General features: G+C 47.2%; 1 protein-coding gene across 1 annotated transcript; it reads right to left on the bottom strand.

The window, feature by feature from the left end:
• Positions 1-2361: 2361 nt before the first annotated feature.
• On the bottom strand, positions 2362-3567 carry LOC119267467 (VQ motif-containing protein 4-like). The gene has a single exon (XM_037548851.1). It carries the CDS (start codon positions 3377-3379, stop codon positions 2747-2749), a length of 633 nt encoding a protein of 210 aa, XP_037404748.1. The 5' UTR covers positions 3380-3567; the 3' UTR covers positions 2362-2746.
• Positions 3568-22233: the final 18666 nt, after the last annotated feature.

Genomic DNA, 22233 nt, shown 5'->3' with positions numbered 1-22233 from the left:
TGTGTCCCTGTTGCTTCTGCGGCGCGGGACGATTAGCCATGGCGACCTGACGGGCATTGTTGCGTGTATCTTTGTCGTCATTGCCAAGACCAAGGAAGCTTCGCTGGAAGCGCTTATGACACTTGGAGGCCCAGTGCCCATCGCGGCCACAAAGCTGACACACACGTGGACCGCCAGCCCCCGGTAAGGTCGCAGTAGGTGGGGGGGCCGAGGCGGGCGACGGTGGCAGCCCCAAGGGAGACCGGGGTGATGAAGAAGAGCGGCCACCCTTGGTGGCGGCGTTGGCCGAGAGGGAGCCAGTGCCCCTGGCGCGGTGAGTCTCGACCCGTTGCTCAGTGAGAAGGAGCCGAGAGAAAACCTCGTGTGCCAGCATGGGTGTCGAGTTGCCCCGCTCGTTGATGATCTCGACTAAGGCATCATACTCCTCATCAAGACCATTGACAATAAACGAGTTGAACTCGGAGTCGGTGAGGGGCTGTCCAATGGAGGCTAATGTGTCGGCGAGGCCCTTGACCTTGTTGCAGAACTCAGTGGCAGTGGAGTCAAGCTTCTGACACTCTCCAAGCTGACGACGGAGTGCAGAGACACGAGCCTGGGACTGCGCTGCAAAGGTGCGCTCAATGATGGTCCAGGCCTCATGAGACGTCTTCGCGAAGACAACAAGGCCGGCAACTGCCGGCGAGAGCGACCCCTGGATGGAGGAGAGGTTCGCCTGGTCCTGCCCCGTCCAGACGCGATGGGCCGGGTTGTAGACCGGACCGTGCACGCTGTCTACCAGCGCTGGTGGGCAGGGAAGCGATCCGTCGACGTAGCCTAGCAGGTAGTGACTCCCCAAGAGCGGGAGAACCTGCGCACGCCAGAAGATGTAGTTGTCGGCGGAGAGCTTGATGGTGATGAGATGACCGAAGTGAAACGACGGCGGCGAAGACAATCCCATCGAGGAGGCTGCCTGGGGTGCAAACACCATGGAGGCAGCCGGAGGCACCGAAGCCGATGCGGGAGGAGGCGGGACCGCAGCCAGGGCGGGCGCCGCAAAGCTCGCGGCCGGTGCGGACGCCGCAAGGCCCGCGGCCGGGGCGGACGCCGCCAACCCCGCCAGCGGGGCAGTGTGATCCGCTTGCGGCAGGAGCGGCGGGACGACGCCTGCGGAGTCCGCAGCGGACGGCGGCGCCGCGGTGTGGACCACGAGGTCACGCCCAAGCGAGGGCGCCGGCGGCGTGGAGAAGACGGAGCCGATGCTCCTTGTCCCGATCGGAGCCGGAACAGAGACGGCATCGAGCGGGAGGTTGAGCAGAGCCGCAAGAGAGGCCGGGAGGAAGCCCGCAGCAGTGGACAATAAGTTTTGGGAAACCAGCACAACCCTCTAGGGGTGGCTTATCTCATTATATATAATGATTGTGTTACAATATGTACCATATACGTACATAGGTACAGAAGCTATACATAGTCTAACAGCTGGCAGCAAGGCGGCCCCCAGCTGGCAGCGAGCGTGGCCATGGCCATGGCCGGCGGCAGATCTGAGATACGCTAAACTTCTGACAGAAGCCAGAGCAGCTCCCCACTGTTATTACATGATCCACCCATGGATGCATGAGTGGTCTGGGAAGTGAACTCACTCAGCCAAGGCAACGCCAAACCAAAGTGGGTCACTCTCCCTCCAAAAATTTTGCCCCCTTTCCCCTCCCTCCAAAAGCTGGCACCTTTCCCCCAAATTCAGTTTTCTAATAATGCCGCAATGCAAATGGTGGAGCTCACCACGACCGGGATTATTATTGTTTTCTTCCCTGCCTTTTCATCAGTCTCATATTCCCACTCCCACCATCACCACCAGTAGCAGTAGTAGTTCCCCAGGACGAATTTGATTATAAAAAGAACAAGATGCAGACAGAGATGGCTATAATTTTTTGCCTCTCCTCCAATGCAGCAGATCAGTGTGTGTGTTCCCAGATTTTTAACGGGATTTTTGGGAAGATTTTGTTGGAAAGAGGGGGCAATTATTGAAGGGTGTTCAGAAAAAGTGCCCTGCTTTGAGCTGCCACTTCCTCGAAACAAGGCTGAAGTGAGACAGGGGCCCCTCCGCTCAGATCAGGTTTCTTCTTCTTAACTGACCCTGATCAGCGAGTGTGTGACAAAATGATGACACGGAATAATAACTTACTGTAATGCCTGAGAGGAGCTAAAAATGCAGCCTCTGGCATACCATACTTTGAATTTGCACTAACTCTCATACGGAGTACTGGAGCAGCCGTCCTCTAGAAATCAGCCCGTCCTGAGCAAGCAAGGCTCAGTTCAAGTCCAGGTTTTGAATATTTTACCAGCCTTGTAAGATGTCAACTTGGGCGTCCCACTTGCCTCCCATGGTAAATCCCAATTCCAACAGCTTTAATGTACAAGATTTGCAACACCAAACTAGTAATATGACAAGACAAGTTCACGAAGCGAGAAGAGGAAAATGCCAAGCTAAATCTACTACTACTGCTGCCAGTATGAAACTACTAATAGCCAATGGTAAAGAGACAAAGAACACTCGGGCCGGTGGAGTGATCAATTAATCCCTCTTATGAGCCAAATCGCTGTTACAGACACTAAGATTACAACACAGGGGCATACACGGATCCTCCCGGGGAGAGAAGAGGAGCAAATAATCCACAGATCGAATCGACCTCGCGCTCCGGGAGCCTAGCATTTTAGCAGCGACCGGGTGAGCAGAGCAGAGCAGAGCATACCAGCAAGGAGCGGGCGAGGCTCACTGCCGGGTGGGCGACTGCAAGGGGAAGAGCGGGAGCAGCCTGGGCGGCGGCGTCAGGTCGCCGCGGCCGCTGGCATTGCCGCGCGGCGAGGGGTGGAGGTAGAACCCCTTCTCGGCGATGGCGCGGTCCTCGGCCGCGGCTGCCTCCCGCGACCCCGGCAGCGGCGGGAGCGGCGTCACGGGGCTCCCCAGCGCCAGCGACGGGAAGTCCAGCATGCTGGGCGACAGCACCTCCAGCCCGCGCGGCGAGAACCCCCGCGGGGAGAACCCGCTGCAGCCACCGGAGCCGCCGGCGGCGAAGGCGGCGGGGAGGAGCGGGCAGAGCATCTTCAGGCTCTTCATGCTGCCGCGCCGCTCGTAGAGCTTGAAGGCCGGCTTCTTGGGCCCGGTCGGCGTGGGGGCCGGCTTAGCTGCCGGCGCGCCCGCCGCGCCCCCCGCCGCCGCCGCGGCCGCGGTCTCCGGGGTGCCGGTGAGGATCTGCACGACCTGCTTGAAGGAGGTGGTGTCGGCCTGCACGAAGGTGGTCGGGAAAGGGTTGGACGGGTCGGCGGCCGCGTGCGGCAGCTGCATCTGCACCGACGACGGCGACGGCGGCGGCGGCGCGGGGCGCTCCTGGGTGGTTGCCTCCATGGTAAAAAGGGAAGAAGAAAAACGTCGCCTTCGCCTCCGTGACTGTGAGGGAGTCCGGCGCAGCAAGGCAGAGGGAGGGAGGGAGGGCGAGCGTGGGTTTTATGGGCTTTCGGGGGGCGTGGAATTTCCTGGCTTCGGGATCTGGATTTCCACCCGCGCCCTCCCCTCGGAATATGTTGGCAATTGTGTGTGCGCGGCGCGCGACCTGGCTACCGCAGCATGGCTGTGTCTGTATGCGCCTGTGGGCTGTGGCTACTCTACCACTTGTAGATCTGACCTCACTCCTCCTCCTGCTACCAGTACACCACTCCTACTCCGTTTCCAGCACATCATTTTTCGGTTGGACGACCGGGCTGTATACATTTTGAAATTTTGATGCCAACCCCGTCCTTCCAATAAAACACACACACATAAATACAGTAAAAAAATAGAAAGCCGGTTTCTTATTATTTCCTCATGGTAAAATGTTTCATAGAGCACCCTCGCAAGAAAAACGAAATCATCAAGCGCCTCCAAAGTTAGGATTAACGTATATACTATAGGGGCTTTGGACGAGTTTGCAGGCAACTTTTCGCACCAAACGATATGGCGTGTATACATGGACGGACGGTTTGCAGACTCCTCGAAAAAAGCACTGTGTCGTTTTGCGTAAGGGAAGGACATAAACCTATGGACGGTATACAATAGGAGTCGCCCGTCGAGCCTCGCTGCGTGGCAGAAGTTAAAAAAGGGAATATGTATGCTTCGCTCATGCAAACCTTTATGCCGACGATGGTATAGCAACGAGTGAGTACAATTTATTGCCCATGGTTTCATCCCAAAAATAAGCACATATCTAGCTGGTATGCCTGGCGGGAGCATTGTGCGATCGACGTGTGTCATCCTTTGTGGAAACCCCACGCATGTCTAGCTTTGCTCATTTGAGGTGTTTGTGCTTCAATTTCACTCATTTGAGGCTCTTTCGGTTTTTACGGCTTTTACTAGAACGATATGGACTCAAGTAAATTGCACCTAAATATAACAAGCATTAGAAAGATTGCATTGGATATTGACGTTGAAACAAAAACAGAGTTTGTATCTGGTATTTGAGATCATGCCAAGAGGCAAACTACCAAATCGACCCGGTGAATCATTCCCCTTGATGTGTCAATGTCGTGAGTTCCAATGGCCTCTGCCAACCACTGGGTTGGCAGGAGGATTGGGGAACCCCGAATCTGAGTGTTCGGGTATGTGTCACGTAAGGTGAAAGGTTATTCGTCCTTGGTGAAACTAGGACGGACTCCTCGAGGAAAGCACAATGTCTTATGCGCAAGAAAATGATATAAACACATGGACGATTTAAGATATGAAGCGCCTTTGGAGCCTCATTACATGGCAGAAGTTCGAAAGAGAATCAATTTGCTTTGGTCATGCAATTCTTGTGCCAATGATATTATAGCGGTGAGTGAATACAATTTATTGTTCATGTTTTCATACGGAAAAGAAGCACGTATCTAGCATGTATGCTTGGGGGAGCGCGACATGATCAACAAGTGTCATCCTCCTAGGAAACCATGTGCATGTCTAACTTTAATCATTCATGGGTTTTGCGCTTTAGTTTCACTCGTTTCCGGCTCTTGCGGTTTTCAGGGCTTTTGCTAGGACGATATCAACTAAAGTAAATTGCACCAGAAATTAGCAAACATATGTTAAGTGCATCATGGTAATATATGGTGTAGCATCTGCTACTACCAGCTATGTTGAGTCACAACACAAGTGCTTCTACTTTCTTACAAATGATGAATATAAGTCCATAGGTGGAAAGATGGACTCGCCCGAAACATAATACCACATGTGATATCAGCTACTCAAAACTACAATTGCCTTCTATTTCTATTTTTCATACGGATAATTGAAGAAGAACTTAGGCCAAAACATGCATTTATCTAAGACAAAAAGTTTAGCGTATTTTGACCTATTTTTGCCTCCTACAGACATCACCTTGGTAATACGTGTGTGACAAAAAAATCCATTAGAAAGTTTGCATCAAAATATTCACATTGAAAAAAGCAAAGTTTTGTCAAGTACCACAAGGCAAACTAACAAATCGACCCGCTGAACTATTTTTCTAAGGTTTGACAGAGATGAGGCAACCAGGAGCTGACTAGCTTTTCACTCGACTCGTTGGCGCCACCATGAGTTCCCCTGGCCCCTATCGGCTGTTGCAGTAGTAGGGGGATGGGGGAGGCAGATTTGAGTATCTGGTCCGTGTCATGAAGGGTTGACGAGTTCTTCGCCCTTGGTGAAGTCGAGGCAGTGGCGGCAATGGGAATGATGGTTCCTTGGTCTTCCCCATGTTGATGTTTGGTGAATCGTTAGATACCCGGTCTAGCTTGATTTGTGTTTGCTCACGGCAGTGGTGCCCCGTGGAGGACATGCCATTGTTGTATGTTCTTGTTCTATTGTTCCATCACTACCTCGTGAAGGTCAGTCAAATAAGACTCAATCGGAGAACTTGTGAGGTCTGCATCTCTACGGATTTGGGATTTTCTTCTAGCCCTCCCAAGTGTTGTCTTCTTTGGGATAACGATCTATCCAGTTTGCGATCACCGACGTTTTTTCGTCGACATCGCCGACTTCCCGACACTGCTTGTACAAGTTCTCGAATTTCAATAAGGTTGTTCCGGTGAGACAGACCAAGATGCAGGAATGATCTTTGCTCACAGTGCACCGCCATTGGATGTGAGAGGAAACAATGTTGATTTCATCACGGATTTGCCTTTAACTTCTTATTCTTGTATGTAAGTCATAGTAATGGTTGTTTCTATTCAATACACGCCTGTCATCCTTTCCGGCATCATGGAGCGTTTAGGGGAGGCACGTTCCTGCGTGTTCCGGGGCATCTCTGACTCTGAAATTGTTGAAGCCCTGGCTTGTCGAAAGACGATGCAAATGCCAACCCAACAAGAGCTACAAAGGTTGACGTGGAGGTTGATAACAAGGCAGTTGCAGCGATGATCAATGATACGACGAAGAATCTCTTGATGGTGGGCCCAATTATCGAGGATGTAAAAAAGATGTTGCAATCCTTTATCGAGTTTAAAGCAACTTGGGTTAATTAGGAGATCACGTAATAAAGGGGCTCATATTTTAGCTAGAGAGGGTGTTTCTCAAGAACTCAATAGGTTCTGGCTTCAAGAGCCATCACACTGTATTTTATATTTTATTTTGGACGAGGTCCTTGGCATGGGATGATAAATAAAGTGCAATGATATATTCTAAAAAATTCTTTATGCAAGAAAGACCATGCCATGATAAATATTGTTAAATACAACAGTGAGAATCAATTTAGGCCTCGTTTGGTTTATAGGAATTTTGTAGGAATTCTATAGGATAGGATTTACAAAGAAAAAAATATCCTACAAAGCCCTTTTGTTTGTAGGAATGGATTCCCATTCTTATGTAGGATAGGACCCAATCCTTCACATTAAAAGAAAAAGAAAACATTAATCTAGACTCAATGAAAAAAATCCTATCTTACGCATTGAATGACAAATCTTTCTTATTGGAATTGAGATGCATGTCTGTTTGGTTCATAGGATAGGAATATCACGGAAATAGAAAAATCATAGAAATTGAGATGACGTGCATCTCAATTACTATTGAGAAAGATATGTCATTTGATGCAAAGGATAAGAACTTTTTCATTGAGTTTAGGCTAATGTTATTTTCCTTCAAAATGTGAAGAATTGATTCCTATCACAGGAATAGGAAAATCATAGGAAGTGTGATGACATGCGTCTCAATTCCTATTGAGAAAAAGATGTCATTCGATGTAAATGATAAGAACTTTTCCATTGAGTCTGGGCAAATGTTTTTTTCCTTCAAAATGTGAATGTTTGATTTCTATCCTACATATGAATTGGAATCCATTCCTACAAATCAAAGGACTCCAAAGAATTTTTTTCCTACAAAATTCTTATCCCATAGAATTCCAATGAAATTCCTCCAAACCAAAGAAGGCCTTATTGTATTTTGTTCAAAATACAACAATTGCCTTTGCAAAAGAAAACCTTTTGCACTAGCCATCGCACTCTCCGCGTCGAATGGCAAGCAACAGGCGCACGGCATTCCGACATTTTTTCCACGTCGTGGTGACCTTTGTGCATGCTTCGTTCATTCTAATGAATAAGGTGCACACACATTTGAAGAATCAAGTTTGACCATCAATTTAACCAACAAAATGTGGTTATGTTCAACAAAAGGTATGCCGTCAAATCTATATCCAAAAAAACTTAACATTGGTATAATTTTTAACTCATATAATTTATATACTATTTGTCTAATTTGATGATCAGAGTGAAGTCCCAAAATGTGCACGCCTTATTCATCACATGTTAATTAGTGATTCCAAAAGAAAGAAAGAAAGAATAGAATAGAATAGATGTCCATATTTCCACCCAAGGAAATAATATGGCTGTCCGTGCGAGTGTCGTGTCATTATCGCGGCCGTCGACCAAGTCGACCGATGAGATATTTATTCGCTGGGGTCTCAGAGGGTGATTGGTTGCATTGGGGTGCGTTTGGTTGCAAGGGCGGTCATGAATGGGTTGGGATCGTTCAGAAAATAGACATGTTTGGTTATAAAGCACATGAATGGTTCGAGCCAAAAAAGAGAATATGCCATGAAGATGCTGAACCGTTCCACCCAACCAAATCGGTCGAATCAAATGGCCACCCTTTGCATGCATGACTATGTGAGCATGACTGGTGGTCTCGTCCTAAATAATTAGCTCACCACTTATATTCAGCCAGACACATGAATTGAATGGTTCAATCCCAAAAAAATTGAACGGTCCCAACCCATTCATACGACACCTTCAACCAAACGCATCCTTGACCGGCCGGAAGGCGCTTGCCAGATCGATCGACATCATGGTTTCTGGTTTCACAATGGTTGTCCCGTTGGTTCAAAGGTTGGACCTGACCTGACAGCTTTGCTGCATGGCGGAGTCTGATCGCGCCATCTCTCCTACTCACCATAATGGCTGCTACTACTGTTTCAATCCAGGGTAACAATGGCTTCCTCTGACCATCAAATTGCTGAACATTTCTACTCACCATAATGACTTGTATTTCAATCAAGGGTAAAGCTTCCTCTGACCATCAAATTACTGAACATTTCTTCCACTATTTTCTTTTGCGAATCCTGAATATTTCTCTCATGGTCGTGCGTGACTGTATCACGGGCATGCATTGGCATAAAATAGGTTACTTCATCATTGACAAAGAAATCATATTCTGAATAGCGAGCTGGCCAAAGAATTGAATAAAACCTCCCCGCCAAAAACATGAACTGCATAAAACCTCATATATTAAGCAGGAGAAATGATGTAAAAACATAATTCAAACTAACCCTTGAGTTCATTCACACAAATGCACGTATTCTTCCAATGTGTCCCACAAGTTTTGATTAAAAAATGTCGGGTTTCCTACGAAATTCACAGGAAATCCATAACCACTAATTTTTTTTCTTTCCCATTAAATTCACATCCAAATCGATAAAGTGAGATTTTTCTTTTTCTCTCGCAAGGCGACTAGGGCAAAGTCTTCATCCCCTCAGTCTTCACCAATGAGGCCATGGATTCACTTCCCCTTTATCGGCCGCTCCGACCGACGGTGGCAGGGAATTGATGCCTTGGCTACGATTAGTTGATAGGTTCAAGTTTTAGTCCTCACAGGGTGACGCTTTATCTTCGAGTCGATCTTTCTGCTCCAATCCGTTTGTCTGTCAGGACGGATTCAGCAGAGCTCTAGCGTAGATTCCCGTCGGCTCGTCAAGGTGACGAGGTTAGGGTTTTTCGTCGTGCGTACACGATGACAAAATTTTGGTGTCAGATTCTTCGGAACGATCAATGGTTTGACAACGACTGTGGCATAGGGTGTTGGTTTTTAGGGGATCGTGCAGGAAAACTTTCCAGATGTCATCGAAAAGGTGGAGCCGGCTTCGGTATAAGAGCAACGACAATGGCTCGTCTAGCGACAACATTGTTCGTTTGATGGTCCACGGACCTCATATATATTTTTATTATGTTTGAGATGTTTTATATTTGGTGAACTTTCATAATCTTATATATTACTTAAAAAGAATGCAAGGTTCTCATTTCAGCTTTCTTTTTATCACCCTGTCGTTCAGTCTCTCATGTATATGATAATCAATCACCTTAATTTACTTACCTTTTGAACCAATTCACTTTAATTTACTTACCAAATTTCTAATCAAAATATAAGATAATTCACAAGATAACATACTAGAATATTTATACCCGTTCCAAAGCACGGACACTGTTCTAGTAGAGACAAAAAAACCATAAGCAGTAGCCAAGGCGCTTAGCCAAGGCAAGGGACGAGCAGATTAGGAAGTTTGTTTCTATTTTTTTGCGGGGAAGCAGATTAGGAAGGTCGACCGGTCAGCTGGGCGTGGCTATATTCGCGAGTACGTCTCGTCGTTGCATTTAGTGGCCGTTTGCCGTGCGTGCTCGTTTCCGGGTGGCTCCTGCCCGGAATGGGTCGACATAGATTCGTCGTCGACTCTGGTTCGCGCGGCGGATGGATCCGAGGCATGGCCATGGATAGGAGCAGAGCGCCATTAAAAACCGGAATTATTTGGAGGATGGCACTGGCAGGGTGGCAGGGCCATTGACTTGGAGGAGACCTCCCTCCTCTTGTGAGTGTCCCTTCCCTTGTACGCCTACCCGGAGATGAGATGCCAAGGTACAATTATGGTAGGGAGGGGTGAGTGATGAGATGCCTCTGCTCTGAGCGTGACGATATTGCAGTGCACACCCTGCAAAGTAACATGTACCAGTATGCTGATACTGTACTACGTACTCTAGAGGCATGTCACGTGGATTTAAGCCGAGATTTCTTTGTTCGTTTTATATCACGGGAGAAATATTTTTTCGACAAGGTGTGGATTTCTTTTTTGCGAGAATTTTTTTCGATCTATTCATAATCAATCATGGCATACAAGGAAGACTAAGGTAAAAATTATAACCAGTTCAATGGACCTCCTAGCGACGACTACAGACACTGGAGCGAGCCAAAGTCATGTCACCGTTATCGCCCCTCCTTTACCGGAGACGGTCAAACTTTATTGTAGTAGACAGTCGGCAAGTTGTCGTGTTAAGGCCCCAAAGGACCAGCGAACTAAAGCAGCAACTGTCACCGATGATGAGAGTCGTAGATAGAAAAGATCAAACCTGTAACCACACGAACGAAGACGAACGAAAGCTGGATCTAAATAGATCCGTCAAAGACTAGCACCGACAATGACACACCTTCACACGCCATCTGATGAAGCTATAAGCACCATCAGGACGGGGATCAGACGTGGAAGACATTATTCCTACCGAGAGATATCGCCACCACCACGCAACCCCAACCAAGACATTGAACCTAACAAAAACGACATCAAGGGCCCTCCCTGTCGGCGGGGAGGGGGGCAAGATCCTCCGCGCCTCCACGGCCCAAAGGCCATCGGAGGCAGGGTGGAACCGCGGCGGCACCGACGGGAGGATTAGTTTAGTTTGTAGTTACCATCATCCGTCGAATCGGATCTAGATCACCACCACCAAGCTGTGGACCATAGCGTCGTCAGTCAGACACTGCACGGGTGGAAGGCCAATAACCACCCCTCCATGGCTAAACATCCATGTTGTCGCACCCTGTCCTCCATGGCTGCACACCTGCACCTGAAGATCGTGCACACAAGAACCAGAGCAAGGGATTGTTTACGGGAGAGGATATATAGCACATAGGTGCGGGGGCACGCAACCCTCTTTTGGTTTCGGCTTTTGATGTTCAAACTTTCATATATTTTAAACCAAAAGTTTAAATTAACTTCTACTTTCATATTCATGTTTCTGGTGATGAGGGCTTTCAAATGAGATACACTTCGAATGCGTTTGGCGATTTTAAAAAGTTTCATGAAGTTTCAACTTCTGAAACTTAGTACGAGCGACCAAGAAAATTGTAAGTTCCAGTACTCGCAACTGAAAAAAAAATTCATAACCGTGAAGTTAAAGCTCTGAAACTTGGAATGAGCGACCGATAAAATCACAAGTTTTAGAAACCAAAACTCAAAACCTGGGCCAAGACATCTCGGGAAAGAATGTAGTTTTCCTGTTTCGCTAAATATGAGTCATCTGAGGGGTTTGTCATGTCTAAATCTTTTTGCCGGTATTTTCATATCTAAGTTAACCTTGAACCATTTGATGTCTTGTGTTGAGATTCATAGATGATGTTTTGTGTTTTTGAACACATTACACATGCATACGCTCATACATATGCACATATACTCACTCCTATGAACACACTCGTGCACACCCTATCCTTATGAGCACTCCCAAAAGATTGAGTCGGCACATCATCTCAAGATTGACGAAGTCGTCATAGACACATTCATAGTCGATGGGAACGTCTCCTTCCACTGAACGCACATCGCTGAAAGGCCTGAAATAAATTTAGAAAATGCGAGCATCACTGTCAATTTTAGGACTTGAACTCTAGTGGGCTCAGAGCATCTACAACAGGGTGCCCCAAACCACCCTCAAACAACCGGGTGGACAACCCGATCAGTGACCAATCAAAAACCCGACCCAGACGGGTGCTTCAAACGGGCCTCAAACGACCAGGCTGGCCGGCACTCCTTATATCCAGCCCAAATATGGGCGGATATGGGGAGGCCCGGGTGCGAACGGGCGAGTCCGCCACGCGCGGACTGACGACGGGGTCGCACACGAAAACACTCTGAAAGCCAGCGGTCCGAAACTCGTCACTTCCGTCGGACCGATGACGCCGTGTGGCGCCACTCCGACGGGCCGCGTAATGCCCTAGCCCGGCTATTTAAGCCGGCCGCCTGCATTGAAACCCTACCATCCGCATTTCCCCCCTCCCGTCCGCCGTCACCGCCACTTTCCAATCGTCGTTCGCCACCTATAGTAGCCATGCCCCCACGTCGTCGGGTAAGGAGCTACCCATATCTAACGCAAGAGCGTCGGCTGCATCTCCTTGAGCAGATCCGGGCAAGGCGCGAAGCCTGGATTGCCACGGGCTACCTCCAGACACGGTGGATCCGGAGGAGGACTTGTAGGTGGTGGAGGAGGAGGTAGTGGTGCAAGAGGACGCGGATCAGAAGGATGATGTGGGGGACGCTTGGGATGCGGATTTGCAGGCGGAGCAACAGGTGGTCCTCGATTCCCTCTGATCGGAATCGGAGGCGGACGCCAAACGCTGTCGTTGGCATGAGGCGAAGGCGGAGAACACCACGGAACTTGACAAGATTCTCACGTATATGGATGAGGAGGATCCAGAGCCCTTCTACGCGCCCATCTACCGGTGCTCGGCTCTGACGTCGTGGACATCTCCAACGATGAAGCATAGTAACTAGCATGACGTGCGTAGTAAGTAGGATTTCTTTTACATGATTTGCGTGGATCTAATGGATGAAATATGAGAAACTCGGATGCATAGCACCACTTTTTTCGTAACTATCCAATCACAGATTAATTCGCACACAAAATCAATTTTATTACATAATTTTACAAATGGGAAATTTTAAGCACCATTAACTTAGAATCCACACGTTCTGTTGTAAATAATGTTAAGCTTAAATAAATATGGAATATAAATAAAGAAAATAAATAAAACCATAAAAGTTTACATGATGACACACTGCACTTTCTTTTGGACAAAAACCACTGTACCTTTTCATGTGGAGTAGTGGAACGTACCGCTCCCCTCCACTCTCCGGCAGCGCATCTCGGCGACGCCCGTGGTACCCGGGGACCGTGGCCATAGCGAAATGTGCAGGCTGATGTGATAGGAATGGGACAATAAAAAGGCACGTACGTGGAGTACTTTTCAACGTGCGCTAGTGTGTGATTTGACTTTCGCAGCGCGCTGTGCCTCCTCTGTGTGAGCGCCGGTTTCCGGGCTACACCCCCACTGCCCCTCCGTGCCGGCCGGCCGGCACGCGCCGCAGATTTGCTAATTTTCTTTCCTTTCTTTCGCCGTCAGACCCAATCGAGTTCAGGTCAGGGTTCAGATGTCATGGACTTTTCCGGCTTCCTTGTGGGCTTTGCTCGCTGAAGCGATGAGGCCTCCGCAGGCCGCTGACACACAGCAGGAGAGAGGATATTAAGCAACTGTACTCCAACGCGCGACCTCGTCATGTTCGCCCGTGTCCGTGTGGGGATAAACAGACAAAGCAGGCCTTCTAACGCGCGACCGCAAACGAATCATCGTTTGTTTTTTGTCCGTTTTTGACCCATTTTCGGTCCAAAATTAAGCCGAGTTTGCAGCTGAACGAACAGCATGCAGATGGGTGCGACGTGCACCCTTGTCCTCTCCTGGCCCGCCCGTCGATGACACAGACAGCCACTTTCCCTCCCTTTTCTCCAAAACGCTCCCGCGCCCGGCCCTTCACTCTCACGCGCCCCGCCCTTCCCCCTCCCTCCACCCACCATGGCCGACGAGGCGAATCCCGGCGACCCACCACCTGCCGCCCGGCCTGTGGCGAAGAAAATGAAGCATGTGAAGACGCCTCGGTCGGAGCTCATGCCGGCGGGGCCCGCCAAGCTCGATGCCGAATCGACCAAGAGGAGGAACCGACTGTCCAAAAGGAGAAGAAGGCCGCCGTGCAGTATGCTTCCGAGTGTGCCTTGCGGCGTGCGATGCAGTACCAGGCCAACCTTGACGACAAGGAGTCCATCATCTCCAAGGCGCACGCCCTCCTCATGATGGGTATGGGCCACCCCACGCCGACCAATCTCTTGGCCGCTGCCATGGCCGCGGCAAGCACAGTCTCCTCGGCCCATCGACCACCACAACACCGTTCCCCGAGCTCGTCCATCTCACACGACACGTCGAATGTTCGTGCTCCGCCGCCGCACGGCTATGGGCAGACACAATTCTCTACGTCGCCGGACTTCGTGGTGGTCGATCCGACCACGTCCGCGGGCGTCATCGACCTCAACATCATGCCATGGTACAGTGGCGCCGACCATTGTGAAGACGACGCGCAAACGAAGCAACACCGGTCGTTCGTGTCGGCTCACATGGCCGGAGCCCGCAAACTGTTCGACGAAATGCAACCGCCGACACAGACGCTGATGGTCAGCGACCCTTACTACGCCTCTTTCATGCAGAACGTCATCTTGGAGGGCCGTGGTGAGGCGTTCCACGTCGACGGCCAAGAGCAAGCTTTTGATGCCGACACGACCCAAAGCCAGGACAACCGTGGTACCTATGATGACTCTCAGTTCGGCGGCCATGATGATGGTGATGAGGACGACCATGGCAACTCATGGCATGAAGATGATGACTTGTATTGTGAAGATGAAGAAGAAGAGGTCGACATTTTTGCGGAGCCATTGTTGTTTATCGACGAGCTCACTCAAAAGCCTGAAGCACAAAAGAGGAGGAAAAACATTCGCACGGGGTCATATACCAAAGCTAAGGACACTTTGATTTGCGAGAGTTGGAAGGAAATTGACCAAGATCCAATCAAAGGTGCCGAGCAAAAAGGAGCCATCTTTTGGACAAGAGTTCACAAGAACTTTCATGAGCGAAGAAAGTTTGCCCCCTACCAATTCACAAGCACCCGCGGCATTAATTCAATCCAAAAAAGGTGGGGATTCATCCAACAAGAATGCAACAAATATTGTGCCACGCTTGAGAGCGTCAAAGCCCGTCCTGTGAGCGGCCTAGGCCTTGGTAACTTGGTATGAACCTCTCTCTTTTTCATCATGTGTCCATTCATGTTGGCATGCCATTTAAGTTTCATGCATTCTATGTCCTTTCATGTTACAATTGTAGTCGCATGTTTGGTTGTGTAGGCATTCCAATCTTTGGAAGCCTTCAAGGCCCGGCACAAAGATAAGCCATTCACTCTCACACATTGTTGGGTGCTCATCAAAGATTGCCCCAAGTTCAAGGACCAATACAATGCTCTTAGGAAGAAGAGAGGAGAGAAGGCGGTGGCCGTGGCCGATGTGGGAGACGTGCTCAAGACGCCGAGGGGCAATACAAGCTCGAAGGCCGACGAGAAGCGTGATGCGTCTTCTATAGCCTTGCAAGGAACTTTGGAGGATATGATGAGCCAAGAGGAAATGCGGGAGGAAATGAGGAGCAAATGAAGATAAAGCTAGATCTTCAAACGAAGAAGCTTGACATGGAGGAGGCCATGAAGAAGAGGAAGCTCGACATCGAGGAGGCCACTCAACTCAAGAAGCTAGAGACCGAGGCCACCAATGCCGACACAAAAGCCAAGGAGGTGGCACTAGCGTTGATGATCGTCGACAAGAACAACATGTCACCGGAGAGGAAGGCTTGGTTCATGAACTGGCAAAAGGAGATGTTCACCCGCGAGGGTCGGATCTAGGTGAGACCTCGGCCGCGATGGCGGTCCTTTTTGAAGGCTGGTTGGTGTGCCGGCCACTGGCTTTATTGACGGTGACAAAACTTGTCCATTTTCAAGGTTGGCTCGTGTGCCAGCCGTTGGCTTTGTTGCCGGCGTGAAACATGTCCTTTTTAAAGGCTGGCTCCTATGTCGGCTGCTGGCTTTGTTGCCGGCATCAGACTGTAGGCCGCCGACTATGTTGCCAGCCGGCGTAAACTAGTGTGAACCGCGTCCGCGGCTTAAATCCTAGGTTTCTCACTTTTGCATGCACGGGGGCAAGATGCAGCCGGGCGTTGGCCCCTGGACGACGCATACCCAAATCCGGGCGGGCATGGCCCCATTGCCACCCCAAACGGACAAAATCTGGACAAAATGAACGTCCGTTTGGGGTCGTGCGTTGGATTTGGCCTAACGCACGACCTCAAATGAATATTGGTTCAGATTACCTATTTGATCAGATAAAGGATTGCGTCCGGCCATTTTTTTTGGATGCGCCGACTGGTCACCCAACGCCCAGTTGGCGTTAGCCGTAAGCCAAAGTAGATGGTTTTTATACTAAACAATGCAAACATTTTTACAACTAAATAAAGAAAACACTGCAACTAGTTTCACAACCTAATGAAAACACAATCATATAATTTTACAACCCAATCAAAATTGTGTTGAATACATGGAACTAAAATGAACCACTATATCTACTGGTTGTCAATGTGAGTCCACATGTGCTCAACCAAGTCATTTTGGGGTTGCATATGAGTATGCTAGTCACACATTTCACGATGGAATTGTAGGGGAACGTAGTAATTTTAAAAAATTTCCTACGCACACGCAAGATTATGGTGATGCATAGCAACGAGAGAGGAGAGTGTTGTCTACGTACCCTCGTAGTCCGAAAGCGAAAGCGTTAGCACAACGCGGTTGATGTAGTCGTACGTCTTCACGGCCCGACCGATCAAGCATCGAAACTATGGCACCTCCGAGTTCTAGCACACGTTCAGCTCGATGACGATCCCCGGACTCCGATCCAGCAGAATGTCGGGGAAGAGTTCCGTCAGCACGACGGCGTGGTGACGATCTTGATGTTCTACCGTCGCAGGGCTTCGCCTAAGCACTGCTACAATATTATCGAGGATTATGGTGGAAGGAGGCACCGCACACAGCTAAGAGATAAATGATCAATTGTTGTGTCTTTAGGGTGCCCCCTGCACCCGTATATAAAGGAGCAAGGGAGGAGGAGGCCGGCCCTAGGAGGGGGCGCGCCAAGTGTGGAGTCCTACTAGGACTCCCTAGTCCTAGTAGGATTCCACCTCCCATATGGAATAGGAAAAGAGGAAGGGAAAAGGAGAAGGAAGGAAGGGGGCGCCCCCCTTCCCTAGTCCAATTCGGACCAGACCAAGGGGAGGGGTGCGGCCACCCTTGAGGCCCTTTTCCTTCTTTCCCGTATGGCCCAATAAGGCCCAATACGTATTCCCGTAACTCTCCGGTACTTCGAAAAATACCCGAATCACTCGGAACCTTTCCGATGTCCGAATATAGTCGTCCAATATATCGATCTTTACGTCTCAACCATTTCGAGACTCCTCGTCATGTCCCCGATCTCATCCTGGACTCCGAACTCCTTCGGTACATCAAAACTCATAAACTCATAACATAACTGTCATCGAAACCTTAAGCGTGCGGACCCTACGGGTTCGAGAACAATGTAGACATGACCGAGACACGTCTCTGGTCAATAACCAATAGCGGAACCTGGATGCTCATATTGGCTCCCACATATTCTACGAAGATCTTTATCGGTCAGACCGCATAACAACATATATTGTTCCCTTTGTCATCGGTATGTTACTTGCCCGAGATTCGATCATCGGTATCTCAATACCTAGTTCAATCTCGTTACCGGCAAGTCTCTTTACTCGTTCCGTAATACATCATCCTGCAACTAACTCATTAGTTGCAATGCTTGCAAGGCTTAAGTGATGTGCATTACCGAGAGGGCCCAGAGATGCCTCTCCGACAATCGGAGTGACAAATCCTAATCTCGAAATATGCCAACCCAACAAGTACCTTCGGAGACACCTGTAGAGCACCTTTATAATCACCCAGTTATGTTGTGAAGTTTGGTGGCACACAAAGTGTTCCTCCGGTAAATGGGAGTTGCATAATCTCATAGTCATAGGAACATGTATAAGTCATGAAGAAAGCAATAGCAACAAACTAAACGATCAAGTGCTATGCTAACGGAATGGGTCAAGTCAATCACATCATTCTCCTAATGATGTGATCCCATTAATCAAATGACAACTCATGTCTATGGTTAGGAAACATAACCATCTTTGATCAATGAGCTAGTCAAGTAGAGGCATACTAGTGACACTCTGTTTGTCTATGTATTCACACATGTATTATGTTTCCGGTTAATACAATTCTAGCATGAATAATAAACATTTATCATGATATAAGGAAATAAATAATAACTTTATTATTGCCTCTAGGGCATATTTCCTTCAGTCTCCCACTTGCACTAGATTCAATAATCTAGTTCACATCGCCATGTGATTTAACATCAATAGTTCACATCACCATGTGATTAACACCCATAGTTCACATCGACATGTGACCAACACCCAAAGGGTTTACTAGAGTCAATAATCTAGTTCACATTGCTATGTGATTAACACCCAAAGAGTACTGAGGTGTGATCATGTTTTGCTTGTGAGAGAAGTTTAGTCAACGGGTATGCCACATTCAGATCCGTAAGTATTTTGCAAATTTCTATGTCAACAATGCTCTACATGGAGCTACTCTAGCTAATTGCTCCCACTTTCAATATGTATCCAGATTGAGACTTAGAGTCATCTGGATCAGTGTCAAAACTTGCATCGACGTAACCCTTTACGACGAACCTTTTGTCACCTCCATAATCGAGAAACATATCCTTATTCCACTAAGGATATTTTGACCAATGTCCAGTGATCTACTCCTAGATCACTATTGTACTCCTTTGCTAAACTCAGGGCAGGGTATACAATAGGTCTGGTACACAGCATGCCATACTTTATAGAACCTATGGCTGAGGCATAGGGAATGACTTTCATTCTCTCTCTATCTTCTGCCGTGGTCGGGTTTTGAGTCTAACTCAACTTCACACCTTGTAACACAGGCAAGAACTCCTTTTTGACTATTCCATTTTGAACTACTTCAAAATCTTGTCAAGGTATGTACTCATTGAAAAAAACTTATCAAGCGTCTTGATCTATCTCTATAGAACTTGATGCTCAACATGTAAGCAGCTTCACCAAGGTCTTTCTTTGAAAAACTCCTTTCAAACACTCCTTTATGCTTTGCAGAATAATTCTACATTATCTCCGATCAACAATATGTCATTCACATATACTTATTAGAAATACTGTAGTGCTCCCACTCACTTTCTTGTAAATACAGGCTTCACCGCAAGTCTGTATAAAACTATATGCTTTGATCAACTTATCAAAGTGTATATTCCAACTCTGAGATGCTTGCACCAGTCCATAGATGGATTACTGGAGCTTGCATATTTTGTTAGCACCTTTAGGATTGACAAAACTTTCTTGTTGCATCATATACAACTCTTCTTTAATAAATCCATTAAGGAATGTATTTTTGTTTATCCATTTGCCAGATTTCATAAAATTGGCAATTGCTAACATGATTCGGATAGACTTAAGCATAGATACGAGTGAGAAACTCTCATCGTAGTCAACACCTTGAACTTGTCGAAAAACCTTTTTGCGACAATTCTAGCTTTGTAGATAGTAACACCACTATCAGCGTCCGTCTTCCTCTTGAAGATCCATTTAATCTCAATGGCTCGCCGATCAATGGGCAAGTAAATCAAAGTCCATACTTTGTTCTCATACATGGATCTCATCTCAGATTTCATGGCCTCAAGCCATTTCGCGGAATCTAGGCTCATCATCGCTTCCTCATAGTTCGTAGGCTCGTCATGGTCAAGTAACATGACCTCCAGAACTGGATTACCATACCACTCTGGTGGGGATCTCTCTTTGGTTTACCTACGAGGTTTGGTAGCAACTTGATCTGAAGTTACATGATCATCATCATTAGCTTCCTCACTAATTGGTGTAGTAGTCACAGGAACATATTTCTGTGATGAACTACTTTCCAATAAGGGAGCAGGTACAGTTACCTCATCAAGTTCTACTTTCCTCCCACCCACTTCTTTCGAGAGAAACTCCTTCTCTAGAAAGGATCCATTCTCAGCAACGTATATCTTGCCTTCGGATCTGTGATAGAAGGTGTACCCAACATTTTCTTTTGGGTATCCTATGAAGACGCACTTCTTCGATTTGGGTTTGAGCTTATCAGGTTGAAACTTTTTCACATAAGCATTGCAACCTCAAACTTTAAGAAACGACAGCTTAGGTTTCTTGCCAAACCATAGTTCATACGGTGTCGTCTCAACGGATTTAGATGGTGCCCTATTTAACGTGAATGTAGCTGTCTCTAATGCATAACCCCAAAACGATAGCGGTAAATCAGTAAGAGACGTCATAGATCGCACCATATCTAATAAAGCACGGTTACGATGTTCGGACACACCATTACACTGTGGTGTTCCAGGTGGCGTGAGTAATGAAACTATTTCACATTGTTTTAACTGAAGGCCAAACTCGTAACTCAAATATTTTACTTCTGCGATCATATCGTAGAAACTTTTATTTTGCTACGATGATTCTCCACTTCACTCTGAAATTCTTTGAACTTTTCAAATGTTTCAGACTTGTGTTTCATCAAGTAGATATACTCATATCTGCTCAAATCATCTGTGAAGATCAGAAAATAATGATACCTGCCGCGAGCTTCAATATTCATCGGACCACATACATTAGTATGCATGATTTCCAAGAAATTTGTTGCTTGCCGCATTGTTCCGGAGAACGGAGTCTTATTCATCTTGCCCATGAGGCATGGCTCGCAAGCATCAACTGATTCATAATCAAGTGATTCCAAAAGTCCATCAACATGGAGTTTCTTCATGCGCTTTATACCAATATGACCTAAACGGCGGTGCCACAAATAAGTTGCACTATCATTATTAACTTTGCATCTTTTGGTTTCAATATTATGAATATGTGTATCACTACGATCGAGATCCAGCGAACCATTTTCATTGGGTGTGTAACCATATAAGGTTTTATTCATGTAAACGGAACAACAATTTATTCTCTTACTTAAGTGAATAACCGTATTGCAATAAACATGATCAAATCATATCATGCTCAACGCAAACACCAAATAACACTTATTTAGGTTCAACACTAATCCCGAAAGTATAGGGAGTGTGCGATGATGATCATACCAATCTTGGAACCACTTCCAACACACATCGTCACTTCACCCTTAACTAGTCTCTGTTCATTCTGCAACTCCCGCTTCGAGTTACTATTCTTAGCAACTGAACCAGCATCAAATACCGAGGGGTTGCTACGAACACTAGTAAAATACACATCAATAATCTGTATATCAAATATACCTTTGTTCACTTTGCCATCCTTCTTATCCGCCAAATACTTGGGGCAGTTCCGCTTCCAGTGACCAGTCCCTTTGCAGTAGAAGCACTTAGTCTCAGGCTTAGGACCAGATTTGGGCTTCTTCACTTGAGCAGCAACTTGCTTGCCGTTCTTCTTGAAGTTCCCCTTCTTCCCTTTGCCCTTTCCTTGAAACTAGTGGTATTCTCTACCATCAACACTTGATATTTTTCTTGATTTCTACCTTCGTCGATTTCAGCATTACAAAGAGCTTGGGAATCGTTTCTGTTATCCCTTGCATATCATAGTTCATCACGAAGTTCTACTAACTTGGTGATGGTGACTAGAGAATTTTGTCAATCACTATTTTATTTGGAAGATTAACTCCCACTTGATTCAAGCGATTATAGTACCCAGACAATCTGAACACATGCTCCCTGCTTGAGCTATTCTCCTCCATCTTTTATCTATAGAACTTGTTGTAGACTTCATATCTCGTAACTCGGGTATTTGCTTGAAATATTAACTTCAGCTCCTGGAACATCTCATATGGTCCATGACGTTCAAAACGTCTTTGAAGTCCCGATTCTAAGCCGTTTAAGCATGGTGCGCTAAACTATCAAGTAGTCATCATATTGAGCTAGCCAAATGTTCATAACATCTGCATCTGCTCCTACAATAGGTTTGTCACCTAGCGGTGCATCAAAGACATAATTCTTCTGTGCAGCAATGAGGATAAACCTCAGATCATGGATCCAATCCGCATCATTGCTACTAACATCTTTCAACTTAGTTTTCTCTAGGAACATATCAAAAATAAACAGGGGAGCTAAACGCGAGCTATTGATCTACAACATAGATATGCTAATACTACCAGGACTAAG

The sequence above is a fragment of the Triticum dicoccoides genome, chromosome 3A, assembly GCF_002162155.2.
Source record: "Triticum dicoccoides isolate Atlit2015 ecotype Zavitan chromosome 3A, WEW_v2.0, whole genome shotgun sequence".
Lineage (NCBI taxonomy): Eukaryota > Viridiplantae > Streptophyta > Magnoliopsida > Poales > Poaceae > Triticum > Triticum dicoccoides.
This window is presented reverse-complemented; position numbering and strand designations above follow the sequence as displayed.

Bases quoted from the DNA above. Each gene is read 5' to 3' on its own strand.
- LOC119267467 (XM_037548851.1), bottom strand. From the start codon at position 3,379: ATGGAGGCAACCACCCAGGAGCGCCCCGCGCCGCCGCCGCCGTCGCCG.